This window comes from Chelonia mydas, chromosome 13, assembly GCF_015237465.2.
Source record: "Chelonia mydas isolate rCheMyd1 chromosome 13, rCheMyd1.pri.v2, whole genome shotgun sequence".
Classification (NCBI taxonomy): domain Eukaryota; kingdom Metazoa; phylum Chordata; order Testudines; family Cheloniidae; genus Chelonia; species Chelonia mydas.
Window position 1 is genome coordinate 18,936,055 of NC_051253.2, and position 13,634 is coordinate 18,949,688.

Below are 13,634 nucleotides of genomic sequence, written 5' to 3' on the forward strand. Positions count from 1 at the left end.
TTCTGGTGTTGGGCAGGGGGGCTGTGTGACATGGCATGGATCCACCCCTGAGGGAAGGGGCTTGCTGGCAGCACAGAGCTGGGTGGGCCATTATGCGTGGGGCAACTGCTGGTTTGTAAATAGTGCCCTCACCGTGGGCTGGGTGAAGCGGGGCCGCCCCTGCCATGCCATGCCCCATTGTCCCCTTGGGGGCCCACAAAAATATTTGGGGCCAGGCCCACAAAAGGTTAATTTGGCCCTGTACTTCATGGACATTTGTTAAAACTCATTCTCATACTGGGCCTTGGTATTCCCTGTAAAAGGCACATTTGGGGGAGAAGCTGCCATTACCGTCCTTCTAAAGGCGACCAACTGCAGTATCACAAACACAATGTTTCTTCATATTAGATACCCAAGGATAACAAAACATACACTGCTTGTGCTCACTAAACACTAGGGCCAGCCCAGAATCATCCCTGGTGTAACTACTGGTTTCAGTCGTGTTGAACCAGGAGTAAATTTGCTCCAAGGACAACACACTTCTAAAATGACTGAAAGGAAACACTATGGCAGGGGCTGCCAGCTTCTCTGTAATGTTTAAATGACTTGGCCTTGAGCTCATATTACTATATTATTTATTATTATTAAACTCTGAACTGTTTAACTTGGATGTTGCATATAAGCCCCCCAATACAGCAACTGTCCCTATTTCTCCTCACTTACTGCAATGCCAACTGGCAGAATAACTTGGGGCTGCCAGCTCCACGCTGTAAAACGAGCTAAGCGGCTGCAGAAAGGCAGGGCCAGGCCCTAAGTCATCATGGCTAGTGTACTACTTGTGAAGCAAGTGTGGTTAGTTTACAGCTGGATTCACTCTGAGTAGCCCTGTCATAGATGCAATCAGGCGCTTTTCAGTGATGAGGCTTTGAAGAGAGGGATCTGGTGTTTGATAACTGAGAAAACACTTCAGGATAGCTCCCTGTTGGCTGTAGAAAGGAGTTGGTGGCACCAGTGATTAATATTGAGCTGTCTCCACCCTATGGCACTCAGGGAGCCTAATTCATACCCGGAACACACGCAGCCAATGGCCCCTCGTGCTTCTGACTCCAGGCAGCACATTCTCACGTGACCTACCATCTGCTGGGCGGAGACCCATGAAGGCGGGAAAGCCGCGATGATGGCAGCAAGCAGCATCATCCGAGCAGGCTCAAGAGAGGGGGTTGCACTTCCCTGACATTCAAGCCAAAGGGGGGAGGGGGAGTGATGAGCAGCAGCGAGTCCCACGAGGCATGGGCAGCAGCAAGGACCGCGCTGCCTGCAGAAGGCCGGAGGCTAGGGAGAGCTGGTAGGGGCCCTATTGCTGCAGGGTGCCCAGAACCTCCGCGCGCAGGCCAGCTCTTCTTCCGCCAACTCTGGCTGGCCAGCGTGGGGAGCGCTCCAAGACTGGCGTGCCGGCAATCCCTGGGAGCTGGCTGTGGGATCCACAAGGGATGGGTCGTGCCCCAAGGGTGCTGAGCGATGGCTTCTGAGAGAACTGGGTGCAAAACCCCTCTTCCTTGCCCCCGCCCTGTCGCCAGCCTTGGGGCGGTTAGGGATTTCTAAGGCGCCCATCACGGTGGTATCTAGCCAGACTGGACAAGATCGCGCCGGAGTTCACCGCTCACCAGCTCCGTGGGTTGCTTTGCACACCATGCGCCCTTCAGCTCGGGGAGGGGAAGCTGTTCTCTGTATCAAACAGCTCCCTCTCCTCCAGGCAACAGGCAGGTGTCCTCTGCCGGGGACCCGCGCCGGCCTCTGGACTCCAGCTCCCGGGGCAGCGTGCGGGGGGCCTGCGGGTGGGGTGGCCGGAGCCTGGGCAAGGCGGGATGGAGCTGGATGCGGGACCGGGGGTGGAAGGAATGAGGAGCAGCGTTGTCATGCGGGTGCGTGTGTGTGTGTGTGTGCGTCCGGACGTGGGGGGCAGGGGAGGGGTGTCCGGAGCTGGGGGTGTGTGTGTGTGCCCCGGGTAGAGGGGCGGGGTGTCCGGGGCAGGGGGCTGAAGGCCAGCAGCAGTGGCCCCGTGCTCTGTGCCGCCCACAGGTAAGAGCCCTCCCTTCCTCCCCCCGGAGTAACTCTCCTCCCCCCGGGATAAAGCGGCGGCCCCTGCGCCCGGGCGCAGTCGGGTCCAGCTGGGTGTCTGTCGGGCTATGGCAGCGATCGGAGCCCTAGTGAAGAAAGTGTGGAGTATCCGCCGGTTCCTGGTGTTACTCTGCACCCCGCTGGTGCTGCTGCCCATCATCATCAGCCTGCCCCCCAAGGTAACCCCTTCTCTTGCCCCCCGCCCTTGGAGCCCCACAGGGGATCCCTCCCGCCTGCCCCCAGGGAATCCCGATTCCCCTGCTTGTCTCCAAGAGACACCTCCAGACCTGGCCCCCTAGCGACACCCCTCCCTCCATCCCAGGGAGCCCCCCCCCCGCCGTGCTCGCTGCCCCGAGGGGAGCCCCTGCCCTGCCTGCCACGCTCCCTCCCCACATCTATTCTGTCCCCTTTCCCAGGGCAAGTCACCTACCTGCCCCCTAGCCACTCCCCTCTGCCCTGCCTGCTCTGGGCCAGGTGCTCCAGCCCTGGAGCGCCCCAGCTGGAACCGATCCGCCACCGGCCCAGCGCCTCGTCTGCCCCTGGGGCCTCCCCCGGGCCGGGGCTGTCTCTCGGTCCCGGCGGAGCCCGGCCTTGGCGCCTTTGGATGCAGCAGGGACCGCAGCCAGCGAGTTGGTGTCCAACTCTTAGAACTTTCCGCCGGGTCTCTCGGCGCCAAGCGCCGGCTTCTCAGAGCCGCGGTTCGCTGGCACAGGGCGCCCGGCAGCGGGGACACACAGCCAGCCCCGGCTCCACGTGCGATGAGTGCCCCGCTCCTGCGCTCCCTTCCCCGCTCTGCGCCAGGCCAAGGCACTGCGGAAAGGCTGCGCCCGTGCCCGGCTCCAAGTGCCCCCCTCCAGCCCGTCAGCACTCGCCGCACACTGGCACCCCTGGTACATGAGCGTGTTTTCCAGACCCTTTCCAGCCAAGTCATTGGGGCAGGCTTCCATGCGGGTCTGAATCCCCTCCCCGGGCAGCTGCCCTCCCTGCTGACTGCCTGGGGAGAGCTTTCCCTCACCCACCAGAAGAAGACAAGGGAACCAGCAGCACTATGCCCTGAACGAGCATTGCAAGTCAGGAGACCTCATGAACCTTCCCACCCCGGCTTTCCCCACCCGATCCTCAGTGTTTGCTTGATAAATGATAAATACCTGATGCAAACGGTGCCTCCAGCTCCATAGAGGGTAGAATGGCATTGGATTCCTGAGCCTGGGAAAACTGCACTGCACAGGGCCCCCTGCACAGAGGGGGCCACACATCTCACAAGGGGAAAGAGAGAAGGCAGAGGGAATTAGATCTATGGTCCATACCCCCCAGAGTACACTATGGGTCAGATTCTATAGCATGGCATTAAGCTCCTGGTACTGTGAGCAGAGTCTGGCCTGAGGGTGAAAATAAGGTGTTCTACCTGCACTCACAGCATGGATAAGGCTTAGCCTATGACTGTGAGCTGCACTGGCTGCTTAGCCATTACCCTGCATGGTTTTATCCCTAACTGGTTTGGGCCGTGGCTACTCTGGCTCTCTTCCCCTGTTGTGCTACCACGGCTGTGGATAGCGTAGTTTCTTGAGCTAGATTCCCCCTTGGTTTAACTGCCAGGAAGGCATTTTCTGAGGAGCGGTCCCTGTAGGTACACTGGAAGTCCATCATTTTTTACCCTTGGGGACTTGGGGTGGAAGTGAGTTCAGGGGAAGGGCCTGTGCTTAGTTTAACTCTTTTGATGTCTTGGTGAAAAGCTGCTTTGTTGTAGGATGCAGATACAGTGATGTTAACTGTGAAGTGTATTTATATATTTGTGAAAATGCCTAGAGATTTGGGGGGGGGGGGCAGCGATAGCTCCAAACAAACCAATCCATCCCAGGGTGGTGGGAATATTGACTAATGAAGAACTAAGCAAGAAGGGTCTCAGAACTGGCTACAATTAAGTGGAATATGCTAAGATCTGGCACTAACTAGTGTGGGATTCTACTCTTTCAACCTTCCTAGGGTACCTAGTACTTAGAGTGTTTTTCATCAGTAGATCTCAAAGGGAAACTTCGGTACAGAGAGATGAAGTGACAAGCCCAAGGTTACCCAGCAGGCCAGTGGCAGAGCTATTAACCCAGGGTTCCAGAGTCCCAGCATAGTGTTCTATCTACTAGGTACACTGCCTCCCCAACTGTAAGGAAATCCCACTATAAGGCAATCCCAAGATCTACACCCAAGAACAGCTTTCGCAGGAGAGCCAAAAGTTGCAGGTTTGGTGTTAGCATTGTGGCTGGATTCTCAATAAAGTGACGCATGGACCACAATATGCCCCATGAGTATTACATAGTTTCAATGGCTTGTTATCATTCCCTCTTACAAGCAATGTTGCGAAATGTGGCATTTTGCAGGTGTGGGATGTGCTTGTAAACAGGCAACCTTTGTTATCATGACTGAAGAAGCTTCTTGAGTGAATATTTGGATTATTTTGTACAAGCTGTTTTTAGTTTAGGATTTGGGCTTGGGGACTGTGTGTTAGACAGCAGAGCAAGTGACATGTCTTTACAGTGAATGCTGAAAACCTTGGGGAAATACAGGATTTTTACAGATCACACAAAGTTTGGCTAGATGTCTAGAATGACTTGTATTTCCTCTCAGGAGACTTGGGGTATTTCACCCCAATGATTGGGAAGTTTTTTGCCACTGAATTAAACGGGGCCAGGATTTCACCCTTGAATTCACATCATGACTCAGATCCACTTGAAAATGAATTTGTTCCTGTCAGCAAAAATTGGGCACAGTTCAGAATGTTTGGCAGTCTCTTCTCAAGAGAAGCTCTGGACTGGAACAACCATGGCTATAGCAGGTCATGATTCACGTGCATTCGCAGAGCTGTGTTGGGGACATCTGTGTAGTCTACTGACTTTGTGCATGGCTCTAGTCAGATAAAACCTACACATCCAAAGTCACAACATGAATCCCTGAAATAAAAAAGAAAGAAGAAGAAGAAGCAGGAACATTGTTTTAGTTGATGTCACCACACAGTAGCAGTGAGAATTCCTTTATGGAATTAAAATCCATAGTTTCCATTTTGCATAACTGTTGTTTTTGGATGATGTCTTACTAAGTGCACATGAAATCTTTTGATTGTTCCAAAGGGCAGAAATAAGATTACATAACAGGTACCTAATTCCTTCCGCAGACTTGTAAATAGCTCATTATATTAGCTTGTGCATTCATTTTCTGTGGCTGAACAAGTGACTAAAACTTTTAATGGTTTCCCTTTTGACGCTGACACTGATGTAGGTCCAGGCATACAATCTGTGGTAGAAGAAGCATGCTGTGTGTTAAATGCAGAGTCTTGTCTTGGGGTATGTCTACACTACAAACCTAGGTCACCTTACAGCCACCACAGTAATTACTGCAGTAGTGCCTGTCTACACTACTCTCCTTGGGTCGGTAGTGCGTGTCCTCACCAGGAGCACTTCCATCGACCTAAGAGGGACAGTGTGGGGAGCTGAGAGCCTGGTCTCTCAGCTCTACTGGCAGCTCCCTGCCAGGACCCTGGCTGCCCCACAGGCTCCTGGGGTCCTGGCGGGCTGCCTCCCATTCTGCTCCCTGTTCCCCACCGGGAGAGGGGAAGTTGCCCAGGGCTTCTTGCCTGCCCCTTCCCTGCCAGGAGTGGGGAGGAAGTCACCCCAGCTTCTCGCCCTGGCTCCCAGCTGGGATCGGAGTCCAAAGTCCCCTGGGCTTCTCACCCTGGTTCCCAGCTGGGAGCAGGGTCCACCTGCCCAGCTCTCTGAGGGAGCAGGGCTTTCTTGTCATAAGCTGCCTTATGTCGACCTAACTTTGTAGTGTAGACCAGCCCTTGGAAGCCCAGACTCAGCGGTTCTAATATACTGGTAGCTCACTCCTCATGTGCACGTCCACACAATTCAGCATGATTCGCACTTTTTTGCTCTAGAAAGACCCAATATGTGGAAGAGTGGAGGGGATTGCAGCTCAGAACTGGGCATTGTGTGCGGGGGGTGCTGCAGATCAGTGTTTCGGTACATTGTGGGGTACAGTGTGGAGAGCCAAGGACTAGAATAGCAGTAGCAGCTGCAGGTCAGGTTACAGAGGCGTTGGCAGAGTTGCATGTGGCAAACTTTCACCGTGTCTGACTGAGCTATGTTAGCAATTAGTCTTTAATTTTCATGAGCTCTAAATTCAGTCTCAATTTTAAAAATTGCTGCTTCACTGCCATTACTATCTGTATTACTTTAAAGCCAAATTCCTGGTGTAGTGACTATAAATCAGGGCAGAATTTGGCCCTGCATGTTTAAAACAAATCTGAGCGGCAATTTCACTATCTGAACCATGCCGTCCTCCTTAAGTTTAGAGTATGGATGAGCCTACAGCTGGAAGTGACTCTTGCAGAATGTCATTTGTTCACATTCGAGGTAAAACCTCGGGTGTCAAAAAATAAATTGACTCATTTTTCTTCAGCAAGCAAAGAACCTTACTTAGGTATCCACGTGGGATTAAATTCTGAGGTCTGGAACTGTGTTTAACCTGTCCTGCACAGCCTCGGCAGCAGGCTGGGAAATGAAGGACACCGGTTACATATATAACAATGTTCACCAAGAGGCTTGAACAGGCAGTCTCAGCAGGTGAGGGGAGCCCATGTGGTGGCATAGCAGATGGCATAGTGGCTTGTAAAAGGAACGTGTGAAAGAAACCTCATTGATTTGGGGGTTTCTCAAACCAGCTTCTTATGATCCAGGCCCTCAGTGAAGGTAATAAAGCTAGATCAGGTGCAAGTCCATGCATTGATTTAATATATAATCTATCTGTTGGCATAGTAGCTAAACCCTGATAAATATATATGATGAACACCCTGGGCCAGTACCTCAGCCCCCGGTCCTGGAAGCTTTGAGCAGCATAAAGCAGTTGCAAAGTTGCCCTAAGGCAAGCCCTGATTGTAGAGGAATCCCTTGGTAATAAGAAGCCACAGTAGCTAGCTCTATGCTGCCCATTCCCCACACCCTTGGGCAGGAGGGAGCACGACAGAGTTGGGTGGAGGGCAGAGTGCACTGTGCTCTGGTGAGCTATGCCAGTGTAATTGCCTCAAGGGGGGTATTAAAAGCTAGTGGAAGTTAGAGCTGGTGGGTATTGGTCCAGCTGTGCATTGTAGTGTTCAGTGATCACTCGGTGCTTAATGTGCTTTATTCTGTGTCCTGTTCCAACTAGCTAAGCAGCTTCACAGCACCTCTCACAGACTCTCTCCCTTGGAAGCTCAGCCCTTAAAGGCCCAGAGCCTAATGTCACAGGTGGCCCCCACATCCAGCCCTACCTTATGTATTGGAACCACACCAGTTCTGCTGCCAAAGGGCCCTCCACAGCCATGAAGGAGAGGCTGGATTTTGGCCATAACACAATACACTTCTTAATATCTTTTAAAGGGGACTGGAGATGTGGGGCCTAATGTACAGCATTTAAACAGAACTGTTATCTTAGGTCTCAGTTTGGCCTAAGCACTGAGCACTATGAGTGCCCAGTGGGGGCTGGGTGTGGGAGGTGGGGTTGAGTTATTCAAGGTCTTCAGGGTTTTTTAATTCGACTCCGTAAAAGTTCCACTGGAATTGTGAAGGCCAATTAATGTAAATGACAGATCCCCTGGAAAGCCAAACCAGCTGACTCAATTTCCATTCACAAGGGATGGATGACCCCCTCTGCATTGTGGGTCAAAGGGCAAAGATTCACCTGGACCTGCACTGGAACTGCAAGAAACCACAAACTTAACACGAGGAAAATCCTAAGTGGGCGAAGGCTCCCTGAAAAGATTTGAACTCCTCAGTGAACCTTTCAATGGACATGATCCGAGTGTGCACCCAGGTGACATTCACCTGGCTAGGAGTTTCCTTATGAACACTGGCACAGGGTGTTTCCCCGATTTTTGACAGTTTTGGGTGTCAGAGGATTGAAAGTCCACCAGTCAAGTTGGGGCCCTTCCATTGCTGCTCATCCCCCACCCCTCCATCCATACTGAGGAGACGCTGTTAAAAAAACGTCACCATTAGCCCCCTGCAGTGCAGCAACAGCTCCGGTTGTAAGCAGAGATACCACATAAAGAGGGCTGTGCGAGTACATACATTGACAGACAGACTGCAGGATCCTGGCGTGCTGACATTTGAATGGCACCTCCTGCATTTGTGAATGCTCTCTGAGGGAGTCACATCGTTGAAGGAGGAGACCCTGGGGAAACTGGCATCATCTGTACTTCCACCTGCCTCTCTCACAGGTGGGACAGAGAAAGTCCTACCTCAGAGGCAGGTTTGGCTGGATTCCAGCACGTGCTCCCTCAGTGGGAACTGAAACAATGAAAGGGCAATGTGTCAGACTATGCATTAAGTGCCACTGTCATAAATATAAAGGGAAGGGCAACCACCTTTCTGTATTCAGTGCTATAAAATCCCTCCTGGCCAGAGGCAACATCCTGTTACCTATAAAGGGTTAAGAAGCTAAGCTAACCTGGCACCTGACCCAAAGGACCAATAAGGGGACAAGATACTTTCAAATCTTGGGGGAGGCTTTTGTTGTGCTCTTTGTTTATGTGGAGGTTCTCTCTTGGGACTGAGAGAGGCCAGACAGAAATCCATCTCCTCCAACCCATCCTAATCCAAGTCAATATTGCAACCAGTATAGGTAAGCCAGGCAAGGCAGATTAGTTTATCTTTTGTTTTATCTGAATTTTCCCTGTGTTAAGAGGGAGGTTTATTCCTGTTTTCTGTAACTTTAAGGTTTTGCCCAGAGGGGGATCCTCTGTGTTTTGAATCTGAATACCCTATAAAGTATTTTCCATCCTGATTTTACGGAGATGATTTTTACCTTTCTTTTTTTTAGTAAAATCCTTCTTTTAAGAACCTGACTGACTTTTTCCATTGTTCCAAGATCCAGGGGTTTGGGTCTTTGATGATTTTGTAACAAATTGGTTAGGATATTATTCTCAAGCTTCCTTGAGAAAGGGGGTGTGTAGGGGTTAGGGAGATATTTTGGGGGAAGACGTCTCCAAGTGGTCTCTTTCCCTGTTCTTTGTTTAAAATGCTTCGTGGTGGCAGCATACTGTTCAAGGACAAGGCAAAGTTTGTACCTTGGGGAAGTTTTTAACCTAAGCTGGTAAGAATAAGCTTAGGAGGTCTTTCATGTGGGTTCCCACATCTGTACCCTAGAGTTCAGAGTGGGGAAGGAACCTTGTCAGCCACAATGCAAGGTTTCCTGAGGAAGTGCATCTCCCTTACCACACTTTGCACCAGGGCCCCTCGGGTCACTCCCACCTCTCTGACTGCTGCTGAAATTCTTGAATATCTAACCCAAGAACTGGAGGGGGAGTTGTGAAGTTTGGGCACAGGGGGCACTTTTAATGAGCTGTGCAAAGTGCTTGTTACAACTGCTTCTAATGAACTCAGGGTCTACAGTCCCCTGGCTTGGCAGCATCTGCTGTAGCCAGGCCTGCTACCAGGGGCTCCAATCAAGTGTTTAATGCCCAATGCTGTCTAAAAACACAGGTTCAATCCCTTAATGAACACAGGTCAACTTAGAACTAACTCAGAAGCAAGATATAGGAGCTGGCAGGGTTGGAAGCAATGGATATCTCCTACCTGGAGTAAGGAAACTTAACGGCTCCCAGGAAAAGGTTATAGCTCTCACATTTAAAAGCAATGAGCAGGAACCACTTTCAAACTATGTAGTAATAGTGGGTGTCTGAGGCTAACTGGAGATGATGGGTGGTGTCCATAGAGCCCAGTGGGATAGCAGCATCAAGGTTGTGAGAGGAAGTGATTGCAAGAGTGGGGTATGGTGCACTGGAGAGAAGGCATGTGCGGAATGAAAAGCAGTGATATCTATTGCTTAGAGTGGGGGCCTGGGAGTTAGGGCTTCTGGGTTCTATCTCTGCTTCTGGGAAGGGAGTGTAGTCTAGCCGGTGAGAACACAGAACTGGGATCCAAGCTCTGCCATTGATTTGCAGTGTGACCTTGGGTAAGTCATTTAACCTCTGTTTGCTAGCCAGAATGTTTGCAGACAAGGCATGTTTTACATGATGATTTACAGAATAATTGCAAGAAGCGAGTATTCTGAGTGGAAACCTGATTCCAATGCTTGTGGTCACCCACTCCGTGAATAGACCATGTGACCTTCGTGTCCAATCAAAACAATATGAATGTCAAATTGTGAACAGTTTGCAAGCAACCTGGAGGTTGATAGGTATTTGTATGCCAGATAATGGTGATCAAAGGTGAAATCCTCACCTCTGCTATGACCTCTTTACACTGGGCAAAAGGGCCAGAGTGTTGAATGGCGATCTAAAGGTTCTGGCCCGGGGAGGAATCCCCTGTCACAAGAACTGAGGAAGGTCCTCTCCCACCTTGGCTTTCCTGGCATAGGTGTGTTTGGCTGAGGGCCTCAGGGGTGTATTGGTTGTGGGGCTGTAGTACACAGCATGGCAGCCCAAGGAGGCTGTTGTAATTTGGAGAGGCCCTTTGATGGTATCCAAATTCTGCCAGGGGACTGTGACTATCACCAAGCCGCAGCATGGTTCCTCATTGTGGAGGCAGAGAAAGGGAGTTCTGAGTACCAGTAGCAGGTACAAGAGCTTAAGGTATCAATATGTATGTATAGGAGTGGTTGCAAACCGTTAGCCTTACTGATTCTTCTCCCTAGCCTGTGACAAATGGCAGGGAGGGCTTAAGCAGCCAATGGGCTGATGAATGTGCATTGCCCAGCAAATTTTGTCTGACCAAGAAAGTCTTCCAACAGCTCCCATAACACTGTCCCCACTGAAGTCCCTCCAAGATGTCAGCTCACGTCTTCTGATGGGTTGTTCCTGTCCCCTCCTTCAAGCTGCCAGGCAGTGGAAGTCTGTCTTCTGTAGTAACACTTGCTAGGTGAGGCTTGGCTTCCTCTGCCATTGCAGAGTTCGCAGTAGGTACCATAGTATGAAAAATCCCGGATTCGTCAGTGGAACAAAGGTATCTCTTGGGCACAGTGGAGCAGAGGCCATTCTCTAACGAGCCAGTTTTGTCTCTGGTAAAACCGGAAGCAGCTCCGGGGCAGTGCAGGGTTGCCCAAGACTTCCCTAGCAATCACTAAATGGTTAAAAATTAACCCAATCACAAGACCCACTTGAAAGTTTGCATTTGCTACCAAAAATTATCTGAACTTTAATTGAGCTAGAGACTTATTTATTCCCCAAATCCCTACGCTGCATGGGAGGGCGGGGGGAAGCAGAGTGGTGCCGGTATGCAATGGCTCTGCAGAGTGGGATATAGTATGATGGGCAGGAGGAACACATTGCTACATATTCCCTGGGTGGTGCATGCTGCACAGACAGTATATGCATTGGATGTGGGGGACCTGACCACCCCACCAACTAGCAAAGCAGTTGCCCTGGCCAAAGAACACTGGCTAGGATGGCAGGCAAAATCAGTTGAATGTAGGCACCTAACTCCCTTAATGCTTACTAACCAACCTCCCACGGGCTGGGCGCACTAGTTCATTAACATTTGCAGAGTGCTTTGATAATTCAAAATGTTCAGTTTCATTAAGGACTTTTAGAGGCTGTGAGTGTTGTTCCTGGGGATCCGTACTCCTAATCAAAATTTGGGTGGGTGGATGGGTGCTGTTAAAGATACACTCCTTGTTTTAAATGAAAACTTTTCTTTGGGTGGGGTCCATCCACTTTTTGTTCTGAACTAAGTTACATCAAGAAAATGACAGTTCTGTCAAAAATACAACATTGGCTATTTTTGTTATTGATTAATAGATGACACCACAAAATTGCAACGAGACACTTCAGAATCATGGTACAATTCTTCACGCCTGGTTGTGTCTGTAAACCTTGGCTTTTGATCCTGCACTGCAAGTAAATTATTAGACTACAAGTTGTATCCCATTGAGTGGAATTGCTTAATTAATATGTAGAAATTGTCAGTGTTCTTTTTGGAAAATAAAAACTCTTGTCTTTACAACTAGCCCTCTGAATTGTACTTTTATCTAACCTGATCAGTTGAGAGCTTCATTGATGGAGCTCTTGCACTGGGATGCTGACAAACACTTTAAATCACTGGTACAAGAGACAGAACATGACACCTGAGTTGAAATTCATTTTGGTGAAACTTTCCTTTCTGGAAGCTGAAGAGGATTGGGCAATAGGGAAAAAAGGTCATTTGATCTTGCAAAGTTTCTGGAACTTGGACTGAGGGCAAAAAAATATTTGCATTACAGTCTGTAAACTCTGTTGGAAAACCCAGGGTATTTGTTAGCAACCTTCATCTCATCTGAGCAGCATTGTAGGCAGAAGATTAACAACATAATTAGTCAAGTGGATCATTTCTCTGTTTCCTTTATTGCTGGCTCTCCCCACAATCACCCTCAAGGGCATAGAGGGGTCTCAGTGCAAAAGTTAATGCAGTCCCTGGAGGATTTATTGTTGCTGGTGTCTGGAAGGATCAATGCACATTTCCCTTCCCATTCCAGCCAGGTTTTGCTCCTCCTGCTTCCTTCCCTGTGCAGATCCGTAGGCGTAGGGGATGGGAGAGAAAAAATAGTGCATGAAGACAACTGACTCTCCTCTCGGTAACAAGGGAGATGTACCCACCCGTAATGAGGAGGCACAGAGCCTCCATACACATATCCCGATGCCTATGGCAAAGCCCCTGAGATGCACATGGATATTAAGGAGTCCTTAGGTTCTAGGTCCTGAACCCTCCCTTCATTCCGCAGAAGGAAAACTAGGGAAATGTGATCTAGATGAAATTACTGTAAGGTGTGTGCACAACTTGTTGAAAGACCATACTCAAAGAGCAGGTATCAAGGATTCACTGTCAAACTTGGAGGATTTATCTAGTGGGGTTACACAAGGGTCAGTGCTGGATCAAGTGTTGTTCAATATTTTCATTAATGACTTGGATAATGAAGTGGAGAGCATGCTTATAAAATTTGCAGATGACACCAAACTGGGAGGGGTTGCACACTTTTGGAGGACACAATTAGAATTCAAAATTACCTTGATAAATTGGAGAATTGGTCTGAAATCTACAAAATGAAATTCAGTAAAGATGTGCAAAGTACACTTGGGAAGGAAAAATCAAAGCACGACTACAAAATGGGAAATAACTGGCTACGTCGTAGTACTTTAGAAAAGGATTTGGGGGATACAGTGGATCACAAATTGAACATGAGCCAACAATGTGATGTAGTTGTGAAAATGCAAATATTCCTGCATGTATGTGTAGAAATGTTGTATGTCAGGCAAAGGAGGTAATTGTTTTGCTCGCTTGGCACTGGTGAGGCCTCAGCTGGAGTATTGTGTCCGTTTTTGGGTGCTGCATGTTAAGAAAGATCTAGACAATTTGGACAGAGTCCAGAGAAGAGCAACAAAAATGCTAAAAGGTTTAGAAAACTTGACCTATGAGGAAAGGTTAAAAAAAAACTGGGCTTGCTTAGTCTTGAGAACAGAAGACTGAGGTGGACCTGATAACAGTCTTCAGATATGTTAATGGCTGTTATAACGAGGATGGAGAGCAATTGTTCTCCAT

At 49.5% G+C, this 13,634-nt stretch overlaps 1 protein-coding gene across 3 annotated transcripts in view; it reads left to right on the top strand.

Annotated features, from left to right (window-relative positions):
* Positions 1-1,881: 1,881 nt before the first annotated feature.
* SLC13A3 (solute carrier family 13 member 3) overlaps positions 1,882-13,634 on the top strand; it is a 41,973-nt gene continuing 30,220 nt past the window's right edge. Inside the window, exon 1 of one of the 3 annotated variants that reach the window (XM_043526682.1) lies at positions 1,882-1,901. In XM_043526682.1, coding sequence (XP_043382617.1) covers positions 1,896-1,901 — 6 coding nt within the window. In that variant the 5' untranslated portion in view covers positions 1,882-1,895. Of the gene's footprint in view, positions 1,902-1,973; positions 2,277-13,634 lie in introns of those variants that run through there. The other 2 variants (XM_037877192.2, XM_037877193.2) reach the window with 2 other exon arrangements.